Below are 24,586 nucleotides of genomic sequence, written 5' to 3' on the forward strand. Positions count from 1 at the left end.
ATACATAATTTATAATGTAAGTAACCAAACAATCTTGTGATTTCTTTATTTTAATCATTTTAATGATTTTATATTTTTTGTTCAAGTATGATAGACTGTATATCTAATTTTCTAAAAGGATTAATCCAAAATGATCTTAATTTTGTCGAACCAGTTAAATTGGTAGATCTAACTTGATACTTACAAATAGTTGTTTAATGTAGTGGTCTAGTATTAGATCAAATTGGACTGGTCAATTTGATTCATAAAATACAGTCAAAAAGAATGTTTTAAAAGTTGGAATTAATTGACCAGTTCAATCAAATTAAATTTTAAAAGTAAATAAATTTTATTTTAATACTTTGATTTTTTTAAAATAACTATTGAAATTACTTATATTTATTTAATAATATATTATTGTTCTTAATAATATTTTAACTCAATATAAAAATATATAGTTTAATGTATTAAAGATAGCATAAGAATATGTAAAGTATTGGTTTTTTATTTTAAATTGTAGCTTCAATATATACATCTAGGTCTCATTTTATATTGGCCTAATGTTTTAAAAACCCCCGATCTTTTAGCCCCTTTTCAATCATACCCTGACGTTGCAAATTTGTCAATTTTACTCTATTTTGCATTTTTGTGTTTCAATTGTACCCTGAAAAATTAAATTAACGTCTTTTGCGTTTGGAAATTTGTTTAAAACATTCTACATGTCTCGCATATATTAATTGTATATTTTTAAAATTTATTTAAATTTAGTTAAATTAATTAAGAATTTAAATTAGTGTTAATTTGATTATGGTTTTTAGTTAGTTTTTAAAAATAAAAGACTTATTTGTAATTTTTTGAATAAAAAAGAATTTAATTTCATGTTTAGACTTAATTAATTGAATGATTTCATCATTTAAGTAAAAAAATTAACAAAAATTAAAATATTGGGGTACAATTGAAAACGGAAAATTCAAAAGTGGGTAAAATTGACAAATTTTCAACGTCGGGGTAGAATTGAAAAAAAGTTTAAAGGTGAGGGGTTTTTGAGTGATTAGGCCTTTTATATTTGTATATCACCATATACAGCCTATAGTAAATTTTAGGGGTATAATAAGTCTCATAGCTGTAAAGTATTAGTGAAATAATCTCTATATAAAATATTACTAATATATAGTAGTAAAGGAAAACCGAAATGCCAGGGGGGTCGAGTGTCCCTCTTGGCCCAAGGGTGTGTCCGTCACTGACTACGATTAAAAAATAAATAAGCACATACGTACATTAAAATGAGGTTGAGTCTTTGAAGATGGAATGAGGTTGAGTTTCGATGTTAGTATGGTAATCTAAAATAAGACAGAGAGTTTGACATTGGTTGGGAAGTAAAATTTAGTAATTTATAAAATTAAATAAATATAAGTGTTTTATAAAAGGTGGGAATTAACAGAAATGCTCTATTTGATGAGAATGAATGAGAGGCCTCCGTTAGTTTTGATGTTGGTATGGTAATCTAAAATAAGGCAGAGAGTTTGACATTGGTTGGGAAGTAAATCTAAATTAAAAGTAATTTATAAAATTAAATAAATATAAGTGTTTTACAAAAGGTGGGAACTAATAGGAATGCTCTATTTGGTGAGGATGAATGAGAGGCCTCCGTTGGTTCTCTCAATTATATAATACTAGTCGTACACCCATGCATTTGCGCGGAATGGATATAAATAAATATTATTGAAAATATTTTAATACTAAAAATGTCAAAATAAATTCGTAATCTGCAAACTAATAAAAGTAAATAAATTGAAAATTTATTATAATAATTAACTATTTTAAAATATTAAATATTTATAATGTTTTTTTATATTTTATAAAATTCAGCCTTATTTTCTGTCTTTATATCTATAATGATTTTTGTTATTTTGTCATGATTTTTTTTCCTTCTTCCTCTTTAATTTTTTTGTATTTTACATTTTATATAGATATTCTGGAATATAAAGTTTTAAACTATTTTTCATGCGAAAGAAAAATTGGTAAGTTTCAATAATAAATATATGATATTTCTTATTTTGCTCATTTATATTTTAATATGATATTATATTGACTTCTAAAATACTGTGTATGAACTTTTAGAGGAATGTGATATTCAAAGTCTTTATATAATTTGAAGTTTGGATCAACTGATTAGATAATAATTTATTTGCAATTAGTAATGTCTTATTAAAATTGTCTTAGATCTCCATCATTTCGTTCGGCAGTAGATCAATGGAGGTCGGGCGGCGATCGACGGAGTCCGGCGACGGTCTGATGAAGGTCCGGCCGTTTAAATATGCTAATTCTACCTCAGATGCCTCTAGAAAGGACCTCTTGTTGCTTTTTGATTTCTTGTAGGTGTTTTCTACTTTCTGTCGAGTGAAACCTGCATTTGGTATTGGATCCTTTTCAGTTTTTGAATATGTTGATTTTATTGTGGTAAATTTTGCTTGAGGGTTATTGGGTTTTAGTGTATTTGTCAGATTTTTCAATTTATTTGGACCTTAAGATACTTAAAGGATACAGATTAAGTATATGTTATTAAGATATTAAAGGTAATAGGAATTAGTTTCTTATTTGTAAAATGAGTGGTGAAGATGAAGGCCATATAAAAAAGCAGATATTGTCGATTGGAGCTGGGTTGGATACAACTTACTTTCACTTACGGGATGAGGGCGCCATTTCTATACGTGGAGCTGGATTTCAAGGATAACTAGTAAAAAGGCAGCAATTATTGAATCCAGTCAATTGAGAGGCAAACTTGGTGTTTCAGCATCAATTTCGCAAGAGAAAGGAGAAATTCATAGTGACCACTACAGGCTACTACCAGTTGATTTGCGTGATATCCAAAAACTAGATGAGATCATAGCTTTGGCTAATATTGATCCCAGCTTGCCAACATTTATAATTTGATAGTGCATCTTGAGATACTTAGATCCAGATTCAACTCATGCTATAGTTGGTTGGACATCAAAGACATTTTCAAATGCTTTGTTTTTTTTATATGAACAGATCCATCCCAATGATGTTTTTGGGCAACAAATGAGTTGGAATTTGGAGAGTTGTGGCTGTGCACTACTTGGGATTTATGAAACACCTACTTTACTTGCAAAGGAAACACTTTTCCTTGATCAAAGATGGCGGAGTGCTGTCGCTTGGGACATGATAAGAGTTTATACCGATTTTAAATTAGTTTATATTAAATTGATATACTAGAGAGGGACTAGTGATAACGCAGTGGTAACGTCTATTAAGGGCGAAGCAACCTTAATCAAAGAGACTATTGCTAAGTCCGACAAAAGAATGAACGACTTAGTCGAGGAATAAGATAAGGGATTACCCCGTGCTCAATAGCCCGAGATAGGATGCCAGGACCGAGATAAATGGTCATAAGGTCACCGGATCATATATTAGAGATAGTTATGGGTCGACTTATGAAGGAGGCTAAATTTCAGGATCCGACATGAGCAGACGCCGTGATATCGGGCTATGAAAGATAGCTCAGGTATCAAAATGTCCATATATCGGTCTATAAGAGGCCCCTCGCTCATTCGAATAAAGACAAAAGAGGTATATGTTGAGCAGTGAGTGAGTCTAACAAACTTTTAAAACTCACAGAAGATTCTCTGACACACGAGGAGAATGTTCCTCCGCGCAAAATGCACCTAGCAGTTTGCAAAATAGGACACATCAACATAATAAAAAAGTAGGGAACAAAAGAAGAAGAAGAACAATTTAGCCAGATTTGCACAGGTGAAGCTATAAAAGCCACCTTATATGTGTAATCCCTAAAGGTACTTCTTTTTCTTCACAATTTATCATCTTCTTTCTTTTTTTTTCTTTTTCACTACAAAATATCTGATTAGACCGTCGTAGCAGAATCTGATGACTCCCATCAGTGTTCCTTTGTTCTTTATGTTTTAGGTAGTTTGGAGCACGGAGCTAGGTGGTGATTTATCACCCATGATGTTCTTTAGACCATCATAATATATACGTAGGACTGTTCAAATTCAGTTTGATTGGGTTATTAGCTTATACAACCCAAACTGAATTTCTAATATTATCTTGAGTTATAACCCAAATAATTTGGGTTATGTTAGTTTAGTTATTCAAAACCAACATAGGTTATATGGGTTATTTAATTTACTTTTCTTTGCTTTTTATCATCTAAAAATCTGATTTTTTTATTTAAAAAAAGATCTAGAAAAAAATATATTTTCAGGAAAAAAATTAAAAAAAAATTTAAAAAATTTTTATCGTGAAAAAATATATTTTGATAAAATATATTTTGATAAAAAATAATTTTAAAAAAATAATTAAAAATTTATTTTTGGAAAAACTTGGTGAATCAATCAACAAATGCATATCCACTTTAAATAATATATAACTCAAATAAACCAAAAAACTCTTTTAGTTGGGTATAAAAATTCAATAACCCAATGGTTTATGATTAAAATGAATATAGTGGTTTGGGTTGGTTTCACATGGTTGGTTATGTAAATTTTGTACACCCCTATTTATACGTTCCTCGGTGATAGTAGTGTAGGTCATGGTGCTATTGGTGGTGGCCACTATAGTTTCGACCACAGTTATGGTGCAGGCCGTGATGGTCTTCTAGATAGCTTCTTAGTACACCCATGATCCAAGATGAATAGAATTTCTCATTTCATTATGATTTTCACTGCACCTGTTGTGCTACATGTGGTTAGAACAGTGTTAGTTCTTCAAACAATATTATAATTTAAACCATCACAATAAATAACCTAGAATTCTAATTATATTCCGAATTGAATATATAGCTACCAGCCAACTCCAATTGCAATGTTTTTGGCCAGAGCAATCTATTTGTCAGTTATGGAAATATTTACAGTAACAAAAGAACTACTGATACTAACTATTATCAAATTTTTAAAAAAGGATGGACGTCAGAATTCCTGTTGAAGGTATATTTAAATATGCAAGTTAAGTTTCTTGATGTTTACTTGAGAATATTTTATTAATCCTTCCATCGTTCTTGATTTCGTCTTTATATATTTCAATTCTTTTGCAGACTTTTCCTAGGGAGAGGGCTCTGCCCCCGAATTTACCACATCCATCTCAGGCTCCGTGTTTTCAGTTTGATAATCAACGCGATCACTATGAACTAACTCGTCATCCGGCGAGGCACCATCTTTTTTTTTTAGTGACGAGGACTCACTCTACTGAGTCGAAACTCAATATCATTGTCAAACCCCGGGATGTGGACCGCCCGCAAGCCCACATACCTCGTAATTCGGGGCTATAATGGACAGCAATCCAACCTCAACCACTCCATATTAAGAAAGGGCGTAGCCGGGGTTCGAACCCGCGACCTTTGGCGTCCAGATGGCTGAGATTTAGACCACTAGACCAAACCCGTGCGGAGAGAGGCACCATCTTTATGATCCCTTTATTGGATTTTTAAACCAATCTTGTCCTCATATGAATGAAATTGGACTAAATTTTGGGGTTTGTACTAGTCATAAAGATAATAAACTCATATTCTAAAAAAAAAGATAATAAACTCATTTAAAAAAATTGTTGTGATGATGTACATATTCAAACCCGAGCCCCCATAGCTCTTACAAAATGACAATAACAATCAAACCACTCTCTAATAATCATCCGTAATTTTCTTAAAATATATATTTAGATTGTTTCTCTAAATTTTCTTTTCTTTATTTATAATTTCATTTAAAATTATATTATATTTTCTGTTTAATTAAATGAGTTTAAGTTTGTGAGCTCTATTGCAGGTGCCATTTTATGCAGCAGCACAGCTAACGGGAGCAATATCTAGATCGTTTACATTAAAAGTGCTACTGCATCCTATAAAACATATTGGAACCACTTCACCTTCAGGATCAGAATTTTAAGCTCTTGTAATGGAAATTGTGGTTACATTTTCTATGATGTTCGTCACTTCAGTTATGGCAACTGATACTAAAGCTGTAATATGACATCCATCCAAAATTATTTCTTTCATCATTCATTTCTTTTATATTTAATGTTGATTTTTATATAATTTTTGGCAGATAGGAGAGTTAGCTGGCTTAGTAGTTGGCTCTGCTGTGTATATAACATCCATCTTGGCCGGGTAAGACAGCAATTAACAAATTTATTCTAACAAGCAAGAAATAAGACCCAAATCAAACAACAACTAGACTTTAAATCTTAAATTTATTGAGCTAACAAAGGAATCTTGATCATCTTTTGCTCCCGGGGCGCTTATTCCCACTCAGCTATTACATTGTTGTTAGTAATAGCGTTCCTGCAACTGCTTATATTATCTTCCAATAAAGGTTCGAGTGGGAACTCATTAAGTAGCTGAAAGTCGTAGATGAATCGAATGGCCTCAATGTGCTTGTTCTGTTTTACTAGATTTTGAATAAAGCCAGATAGTTTATCCACCAAACCCAGGGCACGCAATAATTGGGATGCCTGGCTATGATGTGAAACAATCTTCAAACACCTAAAGAGTTCATCAGCATCAAAAGCAGAAGCCAATCTGTAAGAACCCAAAAGCAGCAAACACCCCAAAACCTCTGTAGAATGTTCTGAATCTTTCCTCATTTGCTTCATCCAATCCAAGGAAAGCTGCATTGCTTCATTTCTCACCTCAGGCGAAATTTCAGGTCTTATTTGCAACAATATCTCTAACAAGAAAACGCAAGAGCTTCTAACAATTCCTTCACCAAACTCTAATCCTCCCTGATAAAACCCTTTTACTGCATCCAAAACAAGCTTTGCAGGATTCGGTGAGAAACCCAAAGAAATCAGCAATTCTTGCCTAATCGAATCGCGATCATTACAGTAATCATTCAATAATAGTTGCAATGCCTCTCCGTCCATAGTCACACGGAAGCTAACATCCGCACCCATTGCACTCGATTCCTTTAATTCTTTCCTTCAATTCCAATTCTTTCTCTTTTGTTTTTAATTCAATTTTCTTCGCTTCATCTTTAAGCTCTGTCGATTTCTTCTGAAGGGAAGCTCTAACGGCGTCAAGCTGATTTCTTGATTTCTCAATCCATTCCATCTCTACTTTTCTATCTTGAATCTCTTTCTTTTGAATAAACTTGAATTCTTTTTCCCTCTCCTCAGCCTCCCTGATCCTCCAACTCACCGATTCTTTAACTACCTCTAACTCGTCCTCTCTACTTTTTATTTCCTTTAATCTTTGTTCAGCTGATTCTTGCACTGAGTTAAGCTCCATAGCACGTTGTTCAATGCCGCGTTGAATAGAATTGAAATGATCTTCGATTTCTTTCCATTGAAGAGTGAGAACCAGAACTGAAGAAGCGCGATCATGGAGTTGATTGATTGATTGGCGTATGTTTTGTCTGCTTAACTCACTGAGTTTCAACTCAGAGGAAACCGTTTTCCCCTCCATGGATTGAGAGAGTAGGAGTGAAACAAAACCCTAAAAATGGAACAAATTCAATTACGGAAAAGGAGGGAAAGTGAAAATATTGCTATAATCGACTGTCGGAGATAAAATTAATAGTGGTTTTTTTTAGGAGAACAGTGGTTGTTAGTTGTTAGTTGTTACTTCATGATGGAGTCTGCCTTCTGAACCGGTGAGCGAACCTGCAAAACAGGGTAGAAGCTAACCGGACGGTGGTTGTCCGATTAACTCTCCGATGCTAAAGTCAGTTTAGAGCTTTGAGCAGCGTTTTTAGTATATGAATGTCATTGTGATTCTAGGCATACCTCGTGCTCCTTTTATAGTAGTCGAATATACCTAGTAGAGTTATATTAGGTAGGTGAATCCTACTTTGTAGGGATTCGGCCGTATCTTAAGGATTCTCCTGATTTGTCGAGATCTACCTTAATCTGATAAGAGTCCTATTTAGGAACGTCTTCCTAAATAGTCTTATCTTCCTAAAGTAGAGCTTATCCTTCCATATGTAGTGTTTGTGTCCAAATAGGACAAGGTTTCCATATTTAGTCGTTTATCCGAATCCCGGACCTGACGCGCTCTTGGCGGATCATGTGGGATTCGGTCTTTATTAGTGTATTGCCGAATCTTAGAGATTCGGTATCTCCTTCATATCTTTCCGTCTTCAGGGGGAGTCCGGTGTCGCCTGAGAGTGGATCTCCTGCAACTCGGCTCCATTATACTTACAGTAGGATTCGGTATCCATCATTAGCCCCCCCGCAAGTGAGCTGAAGTAGTTTGGCATTTATGCCTTAGTGGATTTTAGCTCTTTTGGAGCTGAGTTCTCTTATACGGGCGAGTCGCTTTGTATTCCGGGCGAGTCGTTTCATATGTTTGTGGGTGACGTTTCCTCTTTAGTAAGATTCTGTGTTGCCACGTGTCGGCTTTTAATGATTTAAACGGTTAATGATTCAAAAGCGTTTTGTATTTAATCTCTTCGCATTTCTTCTTTTCCCTCTTACTTTGCTTTTCGAATTTACTCTCATTTCTTGTAGCTATTTCCTTTTCGTTCTTCGTTTGATTATTTGATTCTTCGTGACTTGTTTTCTCCAGATTTTTCAGGTATGTTTTCTTTCGTCGTTTGGATGTTAATATGGCTTTCTTCTTTGTATATTCTCCACGCTTTATATTCTGGAAATTTCTTCTGTACTTGTTGTTCTTTGATGTGTTCTTTAACGTGTTCTTCAATATATTTTTTGTTTGATCCTTATTTTGTGTTTATGTTTGTGATTTCCTGTTCTAGGATGCCTCTTAGTCGAGTAGAAGATGCTTGCGCTGCTATGGCTTTTACCCGATCGAAGCTTCGTAGGGATGAAGTCTTAGATATCTATTTTAAGTATAGTTTTCCTTTTGATTATAGGGTAATATTACCCGGTGCCGATATGGCTGCGTCTGATTCTCCCGGATCTTCTTGTAGGGCGGTTCTTTTTGAAGAGCAATTTGTTGCTGGTCTTAGGTTTCCTTTGGATCCATTTTTAGTAGAAGTGTGTAGGGATTTAAAGGTTGCTCTAGGGCAACTTTACCCTGGTACGATTAGAGTAGTGCTCGCCTTTTCGGAGGCATGTAGGCTCCGGGGCTGTGCCCCTTCTCTCAAAGTGTTATATCATTTTGTAGATTTTAGGAAGTGTGATGGCTGCTTCGTTTTCGCCCTTGGTAGAGAAGGGCGATCTCGTATTTATCTTCCTTGCCTAACCAGTCGCTGGCGAAGGCGTTTCTTTATTGTCTATCATAAATTTGCTTTTCTTCATTTTTCGGATGGTTTTTCTTCTCATCCAGTTCGGAGCTGTTCTTCTTCTTTAAGTTTATCCGAGTCAAAACTTGCTTTTGACATATCTTCTTGTAGTATTGTGTCTCGTCCCATTTTAGATGTCTTGGTTAATAGTCATCTTCGGAGTCGATGGTTTCCTTTGGAGGATCCTCCTCGAGGCTTGGCGGATCTTTGCTACTCTTTTGTTCAAGGTATATTAATTTGCTTAAGTTCTTTTTAATGTTTCTTTTGTAGGATGTCTTCTTCTTCTGACGATTTCCTTTCCGGATTTCAAGTAGATTTGGACGTTCCGATGGGTGGTCCTGACGTTTCTGTCGCCAACGTTATTCCTGGCGACATTGTCGTGGATGGAGCTCCTGTTGATATCCCCCTAGCTTCCGCCGAGGTAGCGTTGCCTGAGGTTATTGTTATAAATGATGATGATGGTGATGACTTGGCTGTTCCAGTCGGCGACGAGGCGATTCCGTCACTACTTCCCCCTCTAGCATCATTTATCGTTTCGGGGGGAGTTGGGGGTGTGGCCTTAGAGGGGCCTGTTGTTGCTGATTCGGGGGAGATTTCTCTAGGTCGAGACCCGGATTCTCCGTCTAGAAAAAGACGTCGAGTTGTCGATGATTCTCCTACGAGGGAGAGTTTTCCTGGAAGCTCTTCTTCTGCTCCAGACTTGGTTCAATGGGTCGAAGGTCAGGATCCTGCCAGTTTGCTGAATCCGAGAGTGCTAGCGGAGTATATCCGGACTTTGGCGATTCCTGATGATGTCACGTGGTTCTGTGGTAGGCCGGGTCAGGAGCTTTCCGATCTGGCTTGTTTTCATGGTTTCTCTGTAAGTGCTTTCTTTCTTGAGTATAATATGTTTTTTGTATTCAGTTGCTTTCTTATTTGTTTATTTCTGGTGTGTAGGCCCTTCAATCTGTTCTGGTATTGAACGACCGCCGACAGTGTGCCGAGGAGGAGGTCGAGCGTCTGTCTGCTCTTTTGGCGACTTCCGAGTCTGAAAGGGCGAAATTGAAGGCCTCTTTGGAAGAGCATGATTCCCTTCTGGCGCAGCTCAAGGCGCAGGATGCGATTAATGATCGCCAAGTGAAAGTGATTGAGAAAAAGACCGATGACTTGACTCAAGAGATCGAGGAGCTCATTCGGATCAATTCCCTTGTTGGTGGGGAGAGGGATAGTCTTAGATCGGAGGTTGAAGGTCTTCACATCCGTCTGCTAGATACGAAGGCTTTTTACTCTGCCCTGATAAGCGAGTATCGCCTTGCGATTGGGAAGAAGCTTCTGGAGCAGAATCCCAATATTGATCTTTCTGGGGTCAACGGGTTGGATCCCCAGGCCATCGCCCGTGATCTCCTCGTCAAGATTTCTAAAGACCGTGTTTAGTAGTTTTCTTTTGATTGTATTTGCTGATGTATTAATTTTGCTTTTTGTAATTCGCAATTTATGAATATATTTTCTTCGTTTTTCTTCGAAATGTGCTTTTGCTTTATCTTTATGTACTTGTCTTGCCTCGAGGGTTATTCTAAACCCTGTTCTTGGCGTTGTTTTTTGTAGAGTTAATCTAAACTCTTTTTATTTTTGTTTTTGTTTCGAGTTAATCTAAACTCTTTTTTGGCGATTCGCCTTTTCTGAGTTAATCTAAACTCATTTTTAGCCTTTCGTGGCGATCTGCCTGGTTCGGCTATTTTGCTTTGAGTTAATTTAAACTCATTTTCTTGGCTCTTAGCTTTTCTTGAGTTTGATCTTTAATTTATTTTTTCTTCTTTCGTCTTTGATTTAATCATTCGTGGCTGTTCTTGATTTTTATTTCTTTATTGGTTCGTCTGGCTAATCAGATGGTAGCGAAATTGAATTTTTTTTTGATAAAAAGATGGCATACAAAGCATTAAAGATAGATTTGACGCCATCTGGTAAGACGGAGAGTCGTTACCGATGATGGGTCGTTTTTCATTCCTATTCTTCCTTCTTTTCGGTCTTGTTTTCTTGGAGATCCACCACTGACTCATCATAGCACTTCTTGGCTATTCCTTGGTCTCCTCTCAGCGTCACTACTCCCTTCTCTGTCGGTACCTTCATTGCCAGTGCTCTGATGCTGGTTACCGCTGCCGAGTCATGGAGGAAAGGTCTTCCTAGGATGGCATTATATGTCAATTCCATGTCCACTATGTTAAATAGTGACATGATTTTTTTGTTCATTCCTCTTTCTGGGCCGATTATTACTTCCAAGGTGACTGCTCCCAGCGGGGTGATGGAGGGTCCACCGAGTCCTGATAGCGGAATTGGGACTCGGCGTAACCTTGACGCTGTTCCTCCCAACATTTTGTATGCTGCATTCGTCATGAGGTTTACTGCACTTCCTTCGTCGATAAGGATCCGCTCCATGTTCCAATTTTCAATGATAGTAGTCACTACCAAAGCATCGTTGTGAGGTGCTTTGACGTGTTCATAGTCTTCTACATCGAAGATCACTGGCGGCATGTGAGTTTCTCGTATGTTCATTACTTCCTTCCTCTGCTTCCTCCTGATCGTGGAGCTACTATGCCCTCCACCATTAATCATGTGTATGGTTCCCAGAATTTTGGATGGGCGCTCGTCTTCCTTTTCTTTTGGCTTGTCTTCTCTGTTTCTTTTTTCTCCCTTGTCATTGCTCTTCTCTTTTCGGGCCACAAATTTCCTCAGTTCGCCTGTGTCGATCATTCTTTCGATCTCGACCTTTAAGTCTCTGCAGCTATCCGTTTCGTGTCCGTAATCGTCGTGAAATTTGCAGTACTTTCTGGTGTCTCTTGCTTCTGCTTTCATTTTGGGTGGCCATACCACGTTTTTGATGTTTTCTTTGATCCACATGAGGACATTAGTTCGGCTGGTGTTTAATGGAGTGAAGTTATTCTCATCATCTCTGGGATCGTATCTCGATTCATATCTTGTCTGGGGGGCGAATCGTCTGCTTTCTTCGGGTCTTCCTCTCCTGTCATCAGGTTTGGACTTGGTTTTTTCTCTGGATCTCTCTTTTGATTCTTTTCCTTTTGCTTCCTTTCCGCGAATCGCCCTTCGCCCTTCGTCTAACTCGAAGTATTTCTGAGCTATGCCCATTAAGTTCGAGAAAGTTGTGGGTTTATTGACTAGCAGCTTGTCCACCAGCTTTCCGAATCGCGTCCCGTCTCGCAATGCTTCTGTCGCCATGTCGACGTTCAGGTTGTCTATCTTCATAGCTTGCTTGTTGAATCGTTCGATGTAGCTTCGCAGGGTTTCTCCTTCTTCTTGGATACAGGCTCTTAGGATACTGGTAGTGGTTTTAGCTGGGATGTTTGTGAGGTATCTGTTGAGGAATTCTGTTGAAAGCGAAGCGAAGCTTTTGATCGAGCCTGGTTTTAATTTGTTATACCATCTCTGGGCTGTGCCCGTGAGCGTGGTAGGGAAAACCCTGCAGAGGATGGCGTCTGATACGCTGAGTAGCCCCATGGTCGCTGTGAACCTAGAGGTATGGTCTCGGGGGTCTCCTTCCCCATTGAAAACTGGCAAGGTCGGCAGCTTCATGCTGTACGGGATGGTTTCCTCCATGATCTCGGGCGAGAGGGGTGATCCTTTCAACCTGAGGTCCTCTATGTCTAATTCTTCAGATTTTAGTTTCTTGAGCGCTTTGGCGATCTTCTCTTCTAAATCTTCTTCCACCACATATGTGGCTTTGCTTTTTTGGGGTGTCTCTGACGATTCGCCCTCTCCTTCTTGGTGTTTTTTCTTATTTTGTTCTTTCCCTGCATCCCTTTCTTGTCGCTTACTCCTTGGTGGGGCGTCTTCTTTTTCCTTCTCCCTTCGTTCGTCTCTTTTCGTATTCAGACCGCTTCGGGCGTCCTCCTGGTTGTGCTCATTTCTGGGTGCCTCCGGTGATTCCTCGTTAGATTTTTCTCTGTCAGGACTTTCCTCGTCGCTGGTTTCCTTTTCTCGCTGGTTTCTTGCTTCGTTCCTTTCTTCGTTTCCTCTGGTCCGAGGTTCTTTGCTTTTGTTGTTTTCTGCCCTTGTCTCTCGTCGGCCTGGGTTTGCTTTTTCTGTTCTTTCTCTTCTTCTGGGAGCTGTAGGGCTGAAGTTTTCCCTAAGCATTTTCATAGTTTCTTCGTGCCTGTCGTTTGTTCTTTTGGCCTCATTGGCCAATCTGTCAAGATTTGCCTGTACAGATTCTAGTATCTTTTTCAGCATTTCGCTGTGTGGATCTTGTGCCGCTGCATTCGGTGCTTGTTCTTCAGTGCTTAGGTTGAAAGCAATTGGGATGCTTCCTCTTATTGGATTAGTTTGGTACTGGGGTGTTGAGAAAGAGAGCCCTCCGGTGTTGCTTTTTTCCCCGGAGTTGAGAAGCCCGTCTTCCGCCACGTTGATTATCTCCGGAGTGCTTTTTGGGTCCATTGGTTGCTTGTCCTTCAGGTTTACTCTTTCAGAAGTCATCTTCTTCAATGAGATTTGTTTTTGAGTTCAGAAAAGCTCCTTCTTTTGAAGTTTAGTTAAGCTTTTCCCACAGACGGCGCCAATTGATGGAGTCTGCCTTCTGAACCGGTGAGCGAACCTGCAAAACAGGGTAGAAGCTAACCGGACGGTGGTTGTCCGATTAACTCTCCGATGCTAAAGTCAGTTTAGAGCTTTGAGCAGCGTTTTTAGTATATGAATGTCATTGTGATTCTAGGCATACCTCGTGCTCCTTTTATAGTAGTCGAATATACCTAGTAGAGTTATATTAGGTAGGTGAATCCTACTTTGTAGGGATTCGGCCGTATCTTAAGGATTCTCCTGATTTGTCGAGATCTACCTTAATCTGATAAGAGTCCTATTTAGGAACGTCTTCCTAAATAGTCTTATCTTCCTAAAGTAGAGCTTATCCTTCCATATGTAGTGTTTGTGTCCAAATAGGACAAGGTTTCCATATTTAGTCGTTTATCCGAATCCCGGACCTGACGCGCTCTTGGCGGATCATGTGGGATTCGGTCTTTATTAGTGTATTGCCGAATCTTAGAGATTCGGTATCTCCTTCATATCTTTCCGTCTTCAGGGGGAGTCCGGTGTCGCCTGAGAGTGGATCTCCTGCAACTCGGCTCCATTATACTTACAGTAGGATTCGGTATCCATCACTTCACATTAAAAACAAGGCTTAATGTCTTAAAAATATCCCGACCTTTTATTCCCTTTTTAATCCTATCCCGACGTTAAAAAATTGTCAATTTTACTCCAGTTTGCATTTTTTCATATCAATTGTACCCTGAAACATAAAATTGACCTTTATTTATTTGACAAAAGTTTAATAATTTTTTTTAAAAATAGTCAATTTAATATAAAAAGTTAATCTAATGCAAAAAGGGTCAATTTAGAGAAATTTTTGTCAAAGAAAAAAAAGGTCAATTTTATGCTTTAGGGTACAATTGAAATGAAAAAATGCAAAATAGGATAAAATTGACAAATTTGTAACGTTAGGGTAGGATTGAAAAGAGAATGAAAGGTCGGGATTTTTTAAGACATTAAGCCTAAAAACATTTAGCTTAATACATTATTTAACCCCTAAACTTTATCATTTTATTCCATACGATCTTTAAACTAATATTTTATTTCATTGGAGCTCTTAACTATTTTTTTTTCTATTTAACCTCTAAACTTTACCATTTTGTTCCTTGTGACCTCTGAACTAATTTCGTGTTCCATTACACCTTTTAACTATTTTTTGTTCTATTTAACCCTCAAACTATACTATTTGTTCTATTTAACCCCTTAATTATTCTTTTTACCTATTGCACATTTAAACTTTTAATTTTTACCCCTTTAACCTCCTTAAAAATACAACTATTTAATTTTCAACCATATTATGTCTAAAAAAATGCTTAAAAGCATATAAATTAATTTATATACAATGACATATGATTTTTGTAAAAAACGTATTTTTTTAATAATATTTTCATAAATTGTTGATGACAGTATAAATTAGAAATAAAAGGGTAGAAATAAATAAAAAATATTTAAAGTTTATCAAATAATTAAATGGTATTACTTCTTGAACATGCAAGTGTTTTTTTTTACATTTCAACAATGACAAAAGGAGTTTGTTTCTTTTGGTTAACGATATTTATAAAATACATAAATTTATTATACTTTGATAATATTAAATGAATGTTTAATTGATTAAAAAAATACAAATTTTAGTGTGTTTCGTAACTTTAACTCAAATTTTTAATTTTTTGAAATTTTAAGATACCAACTTTTAATTTTTTACAATTTCAAACTTTTCAAATCAATTACGAATCTTTTAAGTTTGTGTTTAAATTGTAAAACACGCTAAAATTCATGATTTTTAAAGTAATTAATCCTTAAATGAATTTTTAAATAATATATAAAATACATCGCTCTTTATTTTAAATGTAAGAAAAATATTCAAATCTTTTCTAAAATTAATACATTGTGTGAGAGGTTAAATGAGTAAAAAAAAAATTAAATGTTCATTGGAAAAAACACTTAGTTGAGAGGTTAAAATTAGTTTAGTTTGAGGGGTTAAATAGAATAAAAAAATAGTTAAGAGGTTCAATGGAACAAAAAATTAGTTTATAGGTCGCATGGAATAAAGTGGTAAAGTTTAGGGGTTAAATAAAATAAAAACAATAGTTAAGAGGTTCAATGGAATAAAAAAAAGTTTAGAGGTCACATGAAATAAAGTGGTAAAGTTTAGGAGTTAAATAATGTATTAAGCCTTAAAATAAATTGCATATCATGAAATGCGTATCAAAATGAAATGCATATCATATATTAATACGTTAAAATTTTCTTTATATTTTTTCCTCTGTTTTTTAAAAGCTCTATCTTATATATTTAAAATTCATAAATTATTCTTAAAAAAAAATAAAAATTGATATTATTGTCATCTAAAGTTTTATTAAAAGTTATTGGCCGAGTTTTATATGGAACTAAAATGGATACCATTCAACATTAAATGGCTTTATTTTCTCAACTGATTTTTAAAAGAATTATATTTATAAAAGGACATACATATAGAGTGATTGATGAATGAATATACATGAAATTGAGATGATAAGAATTAGATAGAAATGAAAGAGGAGCCTAACCGGTGTTTTAAAAACCGGATCAAATCGTCCGGTTTGATTGATAACCGGTCGTATGTCCGTTTTTTTAAGCCGAGAGAATCGGAAATTCGGTCCAACCGAATTGGACAGTATTAAACTGACTGAACCGGTTAGAATTGGTGAACCAAAACTAGATAGAATCAGCCAATTCAATTATAAATTTATTTTATAATCTGTTTTTAAAAATTATATGTATTATAGTTTAAAATTTTCTTATCTTTTAATTCATTTCTTTTGTTTTTTAATAAATTCATACTAAAATTAATAAAATCAACTAAAAAATTTAATACTTATGTAAATTATTTAATACTTAATAACAAATCATGATAAATGATTTTAATTATTAATTAAGGTAAAAGTGGAAAACTTGCAAATTAGATCAAATCATTTGTTTTCATGTCAACTATATTTATATTTCATTCATATTTAAGATTGACTAATGTGATTTTAGAAATATACTTTTACTATAACTGTATTAGCTTAATTAAAAGTTAATTTTTTTATTTCGTATTTACTAAGTCTAAAACTATATTAATTTTGTTAAAACTATGTAATTTTGTTAATGATAGAGAATAATATAATTTGTTCATATCAATTTTTAACAAATACTTCTAATAATTATTAAATATTTAACAAATTCATATAATTTTCATCGAAAAATATAAATAATTTTATTTTTATGTAAATTGATAATTTATATATATATATAGACTAATATTTTTAATTTATATTATTTAATTTTATAAAACAATTTTAATGTTTAGTAATTCAAAGTTGATACGAATATATTAATCAAATTAATTATATATATAATTTCGGTTCTTCGGGTATAAGTTCGGTACTTCGGTTCGGTACGGTTTGGTTCGGTTCTCGGTATGGTTATTTATAAAAGATCCAGAACCGTACCAATAAAATTTTCGATACGGTTCGGGAAAAGTCAATGGTCAACGGATATTTTTCGGTCCTGGATATTTTCGGTCCGGTTTTCGGTTCGGTTTTGGAGATATCCAAGATCCGTGCACACCCCTAATTTTTTTGTACAAAGACCATAAGTAAAAAATTCGTCAAGTGTAGGAACCTCAACATGGATGTGGCCAATTTAAAAATTCATAAATACACATACATAATTTTCTTTTTTATATAATTTATTGGAGACCAAATCAGAATGTCGGTTAAGAACGAGTCCGCCTCCTGCCATACTTGATTGATTTATGAGAGATTTTTATGTAAATTCAGTCTACCACGTCATTCGTGAACTAACCTATTACATTATGACACGTCATTAAAATAATGGCACTATCGTAATTTTGTTTATTACTTATTTACACTTTTGAATAGTAATATTAAGATAGTGTCATTATTTTAATGACGTGTCATAATGTGATAGGTTTAGTCCATTGATGCCGTGGTGGACCGAATCTACCTAAAAATTTCTCTGATCTACGATCCCTTGATGAAACCAATCTTGTTCTAATATGAATAAAACTGGACTAGATTTTGGCATTTGTACTCGTCATAAAGATAATAAACTCTCATTTAAATAAATGATAGTGATAATTTATAGATTGAACCTGAGCCCTCCATAACTCTTATATAAAATGATAATACTAATCAAACCACTCGCTAATATTCATCCGTTACTTTTTTTAAAATATATATTTAGATTGTTTCTCTAACTTTTTGTTTCTTTAATCATGATTAATATTTAATGGTTTAGCCATTTTTAATTTTATAATATTTTTCTTTTAATTAAATGGGTTTAATTTTATGAACACTATTGCAAGTGCCATTTTATGCAGCAGCACAGCTAACGGGAGCAATATCTGCATTATTTACATTAAAAGTGCTACTTCATCCTATAAAACATATAGGAACCACTTCATCAGTTCACCTTGGGGATCAAAATTTCAAGCTCTTGTAATGGAAATTGTAACTGATACTAAAGCTGTAATATGACATCTGTCACGGCCCAATTTCATAAATCGTGACCGGCGCTAGAGTATGGGTATGGTCATAGCAAAACCTGTAGCAAGTCTTGCGGAAAACAATTAAACATTTAAACCTGCAGAAAACTGCTCGGGGGCAACCGAGACTTCAACCTAGGTCTAGCAATTTATATTACAGTTCTAATATAAATAGCTTAAATATCTGAGATGCTAGACATCATGCCTTATATATAACAATAATGTAATCCAGAGTAAACATCACAATAATAAATAATCGATCAAATCGATAATCCCAAAGTGTAATATCAAATATAACATATACTAACTAGTTCTACTGCAGTCTAAGAGTTCAAAAACAGTAACTAGTTAAATAACATAAAAACCTCCAAATAATCAAAAGAAACGGAGTGTACCAGCTTTCAAATCATAAACCTGGAAAATTTGGGAAAACAACGGGGTCAGATATACTGAGATGAGTTCGCAATATTATTTACATTTATTAAGTTTAAAACCCTTAAATCAAAACAGTTTATACTAATATAGTATGATTATGGAAAACAGTATTGAAATAATCTCAGCGTAAGTATGACATAACATACTGATAAACCCAGAGTGGACGGGAATATATCCTCGTCATATATATACCAGCGTAAGCAAGACATTAGTCTTCCGATCCCAGAGTACTTACCGGTGCACACAGTCTCGATACAAGCCTATCGAGTAGCTCGTTTCAATCCAGATCCATAATCGCTTAAAACAGTTCAAAAGCATTTATAATACTAAAATAAATTGCGGTACTTAATAAAGCGATAAATAGCACTACAAACTCACTGCTTGCTTACCACTTGAAATCTTGGCAAACAGCTAACTCTGCGTAAACTCCGAAACACGAGCAGTCGACGGGTCTAAAACAATATATAAGTTAAAACTCGAACAACCCCTAACTCTAAGAATACTAGACACCACATAGGACTAACATTTAAACACAACCAAGGTATAAGCCAAAGTAAGGTAAACATCCACGTGCCAACCAAACCAAAGAATCCATATAATCCACATCAACAAATAAGACAAGTTAAGCTGAGATGAGTTCTTATCTTTAAAACAAATCCGGAGTTCATAACTTAAATGGTTTCTTTTCAAATTCAAGATTTTTCCAGAGTAATGTGTTAGCCTTACTGCAGTATAAATTAACACAACATGTCGGGCGACACAAGTCTAACCCGACCCCAACGTATACCAATGTATAAACTAAAGTAAAGCAAAGTAAACCAAAATCCTTCAACAAAACCAAAATCATTTGCAAATAAGAACTTAACCCATAACTTAACAATGCCATATAACCATAAGAAACAATAAGCCATATAGCTTAGATATATCATTAAAATCCATTGAATTTTTCAGAGTAGTGTGTTAGCCATAAACCACATAATAAGCTCAACACAACATGTCGGGCAACACAAGTCTAACCCGACCCAACTATTGCCAAAGTATAATCCAAAGTTAAAATCAAAATCCTTTCGTTAAATCAAAGTATTTTGAAACAAGAATTCAAATAAGACTTGTAAAATCAATAATAGTCCAATAGTAATAGCATGACAAACAAATTGCCAACATTTGGCAATTTCACCCGAAGTATATACAACTTAAATAAATCACCTTAAATGAATTTAAACATGATTTAATATACAGTCCAACTCTCATTTTCAGATATGAAATTAGTGCATCAAGACGTCACTTCATCATGGCAAACATAGCATAACTTGTAAATAATATCATGAATCAATTGTCAATCAAACTTAAACAATATCAATATGTTTAATCCACCAAAAACAATCTTAAACATGCATGGACAGCCACTAAACACTTCAACACCAAACCAAACCAACTAATTTATTTCTATGCAAATCAAACCCGAAAATCAACACCTAAATTGCCAAACAATTGAATAACCCAAGCCTTGATTCTAACATGCCAAAACAGCCATAAGTATTATATTTCCAGCCACCTAAACATCTTAAAAACAAGATATAAATCACACCATAACATGCCAATTCACATAGCCTTTGAATCAAATCATAATTCCAAACACCCTATGTATAAACAATCAACAATAAGCCAAACTCATCACATAACATGAATATTCAGATTTAAAACCATAGCAAAACAGAATATACAAGCCACAACACCCAATGCAATTGATTCGAATCAAAAACCTAGCAGTCTTTACGCAAAAATAAGGGAATAGAAGCACATACCTTATGATTAACCAAAGAACAACAAAACCCATAAATAATTGGTCAAGAACAGCCTACAATTGATGATACCCAAGGAGATATAGACTTAGAATCACAAAAATCATAAACCAATGAATTAAACCATGAAAACTATGATAAGAACACTTACTAATGATCAAAATTGAAGGGAATGGGTGGGGAATTGAGTTAGTATGATGTTCCAGCCGCCCTAGGGTTCTTAGAGTCGAAGGAAATAATTTTGGGTCGAATAAGGGGGATTTAAATAGGAAATTTTAAATCAGCAGCGCCCGCATCACGCCCGTGATAGGCCTATCACGCCCGCGACACATCAAAAAACCGATCCGACCAACCAAATTTTAGAAAATTCTCTTAGGAACATCATATCAAAAAATGAGCCCGATCCAACGGTGCATTAGGGAGATATGGACATTTTACTAAAGCATGTCACATCTGGAAAACACATAAACACTTATTCGATAAAGCTCAGAACCTAATCAAAACAACACACCAAAGGTTATACAAAACAAACAATACTTTCAAGGAATCAACCACCAAAATCCAAACCAAAACACATCAAAAAAATCATCGGAACAAGCCGGAAAAACACAGGGTATTACAACATCATCCAAAATTAATTCTTTCATGTTTTATTTCTTTCATATTGTAATAACCTAAATTTTTGAGGTATTACGTGTAATGCCACGAGGCATAATCGTAAGAATTAAGAATGAGACTATCAGATTAAGACTGGATAATAAGGACTTAGACCGAATCGGGTCTATTGGAATTATCGTAAAATAATAATTTTAACTGAAAATTATTAGATGAGCAATGAGATTTAATCAAGATAAAAAGAGAATAAAATAAAATAAGTTGGAAAGCCAGAGTTAATAATATTCACGCCAAGGTCCGTGAAATATTATTAATAAATGATCGTCAAGTTTCGTAAGTATACGAAATCGTTTTAGAAGATAGTTTGACGATTAGTTAAGAATAAGGGTTAAAGTGCAAATTAGCCACTTTAAGGACTAAAGTGGACTTTTAACCACAAACTTCCGGAGGAAGTTGTGTTTTACTCTATTTTCTCAAGATAATAAAATAATATCGATAAAGTGGTTATCGATAGTCATTAATATGAAAATTGGATGAAAAAATGAGAAAAAGTGCAAGTTAGCTCAAAATGGAAATTTGAGCGTTTTTGGCCAAAATTGCCAAAATAAATTATTGGAAAGTGATATTATAAGATATGATACTAATATTATTTATTTGGAAAATAAATAATACGGAATTCATCGAGAATCGAATGATTAAAGGATTAGTGGACTAAATTGGACGAAAGAAAAGTTAGAAAATAAAGTTTGAGGAGATGGCAACTTCAAGGACTAAGAGAGACATTTTAACCACTTATTATCATCATTAATGAATGAATATTCATTCATTTCAAACATAATTTACAGCAAGAAGAAGATGAAATCCGTAACCCCTTTTCTCCCAAATCCTCCCAACTTCAAATCTTCATAACTTCTTCGTTTCTCAACGAAATTTAGCGATTCTTGCGGCCACGGAACGAGGAAAGGATTATCTACAGATCTATGGCTTCAATTTGAGGTAATAAACTCAAATTAAAGTTAGGTTTTCAGGTTTAATATTTCGGTTTTGTTAGTTGTAATGGTGATTGTTGTGTTTGGTTGTTATATCTTGTGTATGAGCTTGGATTAAGAGAATTCATGAAGGTTTTTGATGGCTAAGGTTCGGCCAAGAAGACATCATTAAGGTAAGGGTTTATATTCTGAAATTTATGAGTTGTTGTTGACAAAAATTTGATGAGAATTGAATAGGGTTTTGTAAGGATTGGTAGTAATGATTGAATTGTAGAACTTGGTTTTGATTGGATTGTTGTATGATGATGGTGAGTTTGAGGGTTGTGTTTTGTGTGTTGTGTATCCTAGGCTCCGGGTAGGTTCTTTCCAGCCCCTCCCATTCCCCGGATTGGCTTTCGTTTAGTAGTGTTAATAGGTATTAGTTCAACGGAAACTAGTTGGACGTTTTGTAGAATCTGTTCTTGCAGAACAGCCATCTTGTGTGAACCATAGCTCGATTTTTATAACTCCAAATCAAGTTCCGTTTGTTGATACGGAAACTTTAGGATGTTAACTATAATTTTCTAAGTTTACGCTTTTTCTGAATCGGACTCTAAAATGGTCATTTGTGGCAGAACATTTTTGTGTGCAGTCTGAACTGTTATTCTGGACAGCTTGATGTATTAACTTCCAAGCTTGTTTTCGACACCTTCGGGTGCGTTTCATGGTCTGAGACCTCAACGAAAGTCGTAGGAGACGTTCGAAACTTTAAGAATGTCGATTTCGTTTAGGGGTCGGACTATTTTAGATAAGCTTTTCTAATGACCGAAGTAGGTTGATCGAACCAATTTTAGATGCGTAATCGTAATTAGATTTGTTATTAATTCGTAGCGTTATCGAATTTGCGTAGACTCGAAGAAGCGACTATTGATAAGGCTCGAGGAAAACGGATCGAGATATCGTCATAATTATTTGAAGAATTTGGATAGCAAGTGGTGAGTACACTTTAAGTTACTCGCTAATATTCATAAAGCTACGTATTTTAATACGAAAAGCTATATGAATATTTATATATTTGAAATGTTTGGTTTTAAAATGTATACGTATGTATGCTTTGAAAATGATGTTTTATCGTAATGTGTTATTTTGATAATAACATAAATGTTAAGGCACCGGGGATGGGTAAAGTAAAATGACATGAATCAAATCAAATATGAATAAGGAAATATAGTACATTCTGATATGTACTATCAAACATAATAAATACCCATACGTGCGTGTGTTATAGATGTATGCTTGTAGATGTAATGTGCATGCCATGGTCCATAAAGGATCAATATAACATAACGAAAAATACAAAATCAACTAGTAAACGTAAAATGAGAATTGTACTATGGTACACCCAATAATAAGAACTGAGATATAAGGTTGAACTCGGTAGAATTATCCCGGGACCTGTATCTCATCCATTCTCGATGATAATCCTCGGAACTCAAACGAAATAAAAAGTAAGTGCGATACATCGAGAATCAATACGAAACAAGATCGAGACACAATGTGAACAAACACTCCTATTAAATGTCAATATAAATTATATGAATCGACAGTTAAGTTCAAAAGACCTGCAGGGTGCAGAGTCCGAATGCAGACACGAAGGTAACTCGGTTGAACTATCTCGGGACCCGTGTCTAAGGAGTAACTCGGTTGAATTATCTCGGGACTCCTATCGATCGTTTGGGATTGAGAAATGGTACAAGTAACTCGGTTGAATTATCTCGGGACTGTACCATATGGTTATGGGTAACTCGGTTGAACTATCTCGGGACCCAACCATAAGGATCAAGTCACAAGAGACTTGCCAATGATTTAGTTCGACTTAAAATCATGATAATATAAACTTGGATTTAAGATTCGGTCGAAAACTAATGCCACAAAATGAGAAAGAAAAAAATATCAATATCATAATAAGAAATCAAGAACGACAAATACTTATAAACTATAAGTTTATGAAATAAACAAAGAGTTATGAAGGAAAGTAAAGAAGATACGCAATATGATGTCAACAGATTATTTTTGATATATAAAATGGATTTTCAACGATTTTAACCCTTTATGTGATATTGCGTGTAATTTGGTGAACTCACTCAGTTTTATACTGACCCCGTTGCTCCTCCCATTTTTCAGGGATAGCATGATATTATTTGGAAAGTCAAGTTTCTGAAGTTTTAATTCTCGGAAGTCATTTGCATAAGAAGTGAAAGAAGGTTTTCATTCTAGCAGTCCACAGTAGTTTAGATGTTTTTGTCTATGTATTTGACTAGCGCATTTTAACTCTGATATTTTTGTAAAATGGGGCCACATGTATTTTGATATATGAAAAAAAATGATTTGATTTGCGAAAAATTTACACAGGTTTTTAGGCTTGCTACGGGTTTCGGAGCTACCACTCCCATTCCCTAGCGCTGGTCGCGGCTCGAG

At 34.8% G+C, this 24,586-nt stretch overlaps 1 protein-coding gene, 3 long non-coding RNA genes and 1 pseudogene across 4 annotated transcripts; 3 read left to right on the plus strand and 2 right to left on the minus strand.

The window, feature by feature from the left end:
• The first annotated feature begins 2,117 nt into the window (after positions 1-2,117).
• LOC126687461 (leucine carboxyl methyltransferase 1 homolog) lies at positions 2,118-5,894 on the plus strand (annotated as a pseudogene).
• Positions 5,895-6,116: 222 nt separating this feature from the next.
• LOC126687462 (FRIGIDA-like protein 5) lies at positions 6,117-7,411 on the minus strand. The gene is made up of 2 exons (XM_050382024.1): positions 7,019-7,411; positions 6,117-6,912 (listed from the first exon to the last, which is right to left on the minus strand). The coding sequence occupies exons 1-2, from the start codon at positions 7,409-7,411 to the stop codon at positions 6,247-6,249; spliced, it is 1,059 nt and encodes a 352-aa protein (XP_050237981.1). The 3' UTR covers positions 6,117-6,246.
• Positions 7,412-9,960: 2,549 nt separating this feature from the next.
• LOC126653973 (uncharacterized) lies at positions 9,961-10,695 on the plus strand. Its single transcript, XR_007632382.2, has 2 exons — positions 9,961-10,050; positions 10,128-10,695. It is a non-coding gene; the product is annotated as an uncharacterized LOC126653973 (long non-coding RNA).
• A 7,839-nt stretch (positions 10,696-18,534) lies between these two features.
• On the minus strand, positions 18,535-21,174 carry LOC126653972 (uncharacterized). Its single transcript, XR_007632381.2, has 3 exons — positions 20,677-21,174; positions 20,529-20,581; positions 18,535-19,175 (listed from the first exon to the last, which is right to left on the minus strand). It is a non-coding gene; the product is annotated as an uncharacterized LOC126653972 (long non-coding RNA).
• A 612-nt stretch (positions 21,175-21,786) lies between these two features.
• On the plus strand, positions 21,787-24,574 carry LOC126653971 (uncharacterized). Its single transcript, XR_007632380.2, has 3 exons — positions 21,787-22,302; positions 23,019-23,103; positions 24,293-24,574. It is a non-coding gene; the product is annotated as an uncharacterized LOC126653971 (long non-coding RNA).
• The last annotated feature ends 12 nt before the right edge of the window (positions 24,575-24,586 follow it).

This window comes from Mercurialis annua, linkage group LG6, assembly GCF_937616625.2.
Source record: "Mercurialis annua linkage group LG6, ddMerAnnu1.2, whole genome shotgun sequence".
Lineage (NCBI taxonomy): Eukaryota > Viridiplantae > Streptophyta > Magnoliopsida > Malpighiales > Euphorbiaceae > Mercurialis > Mercurialis annua.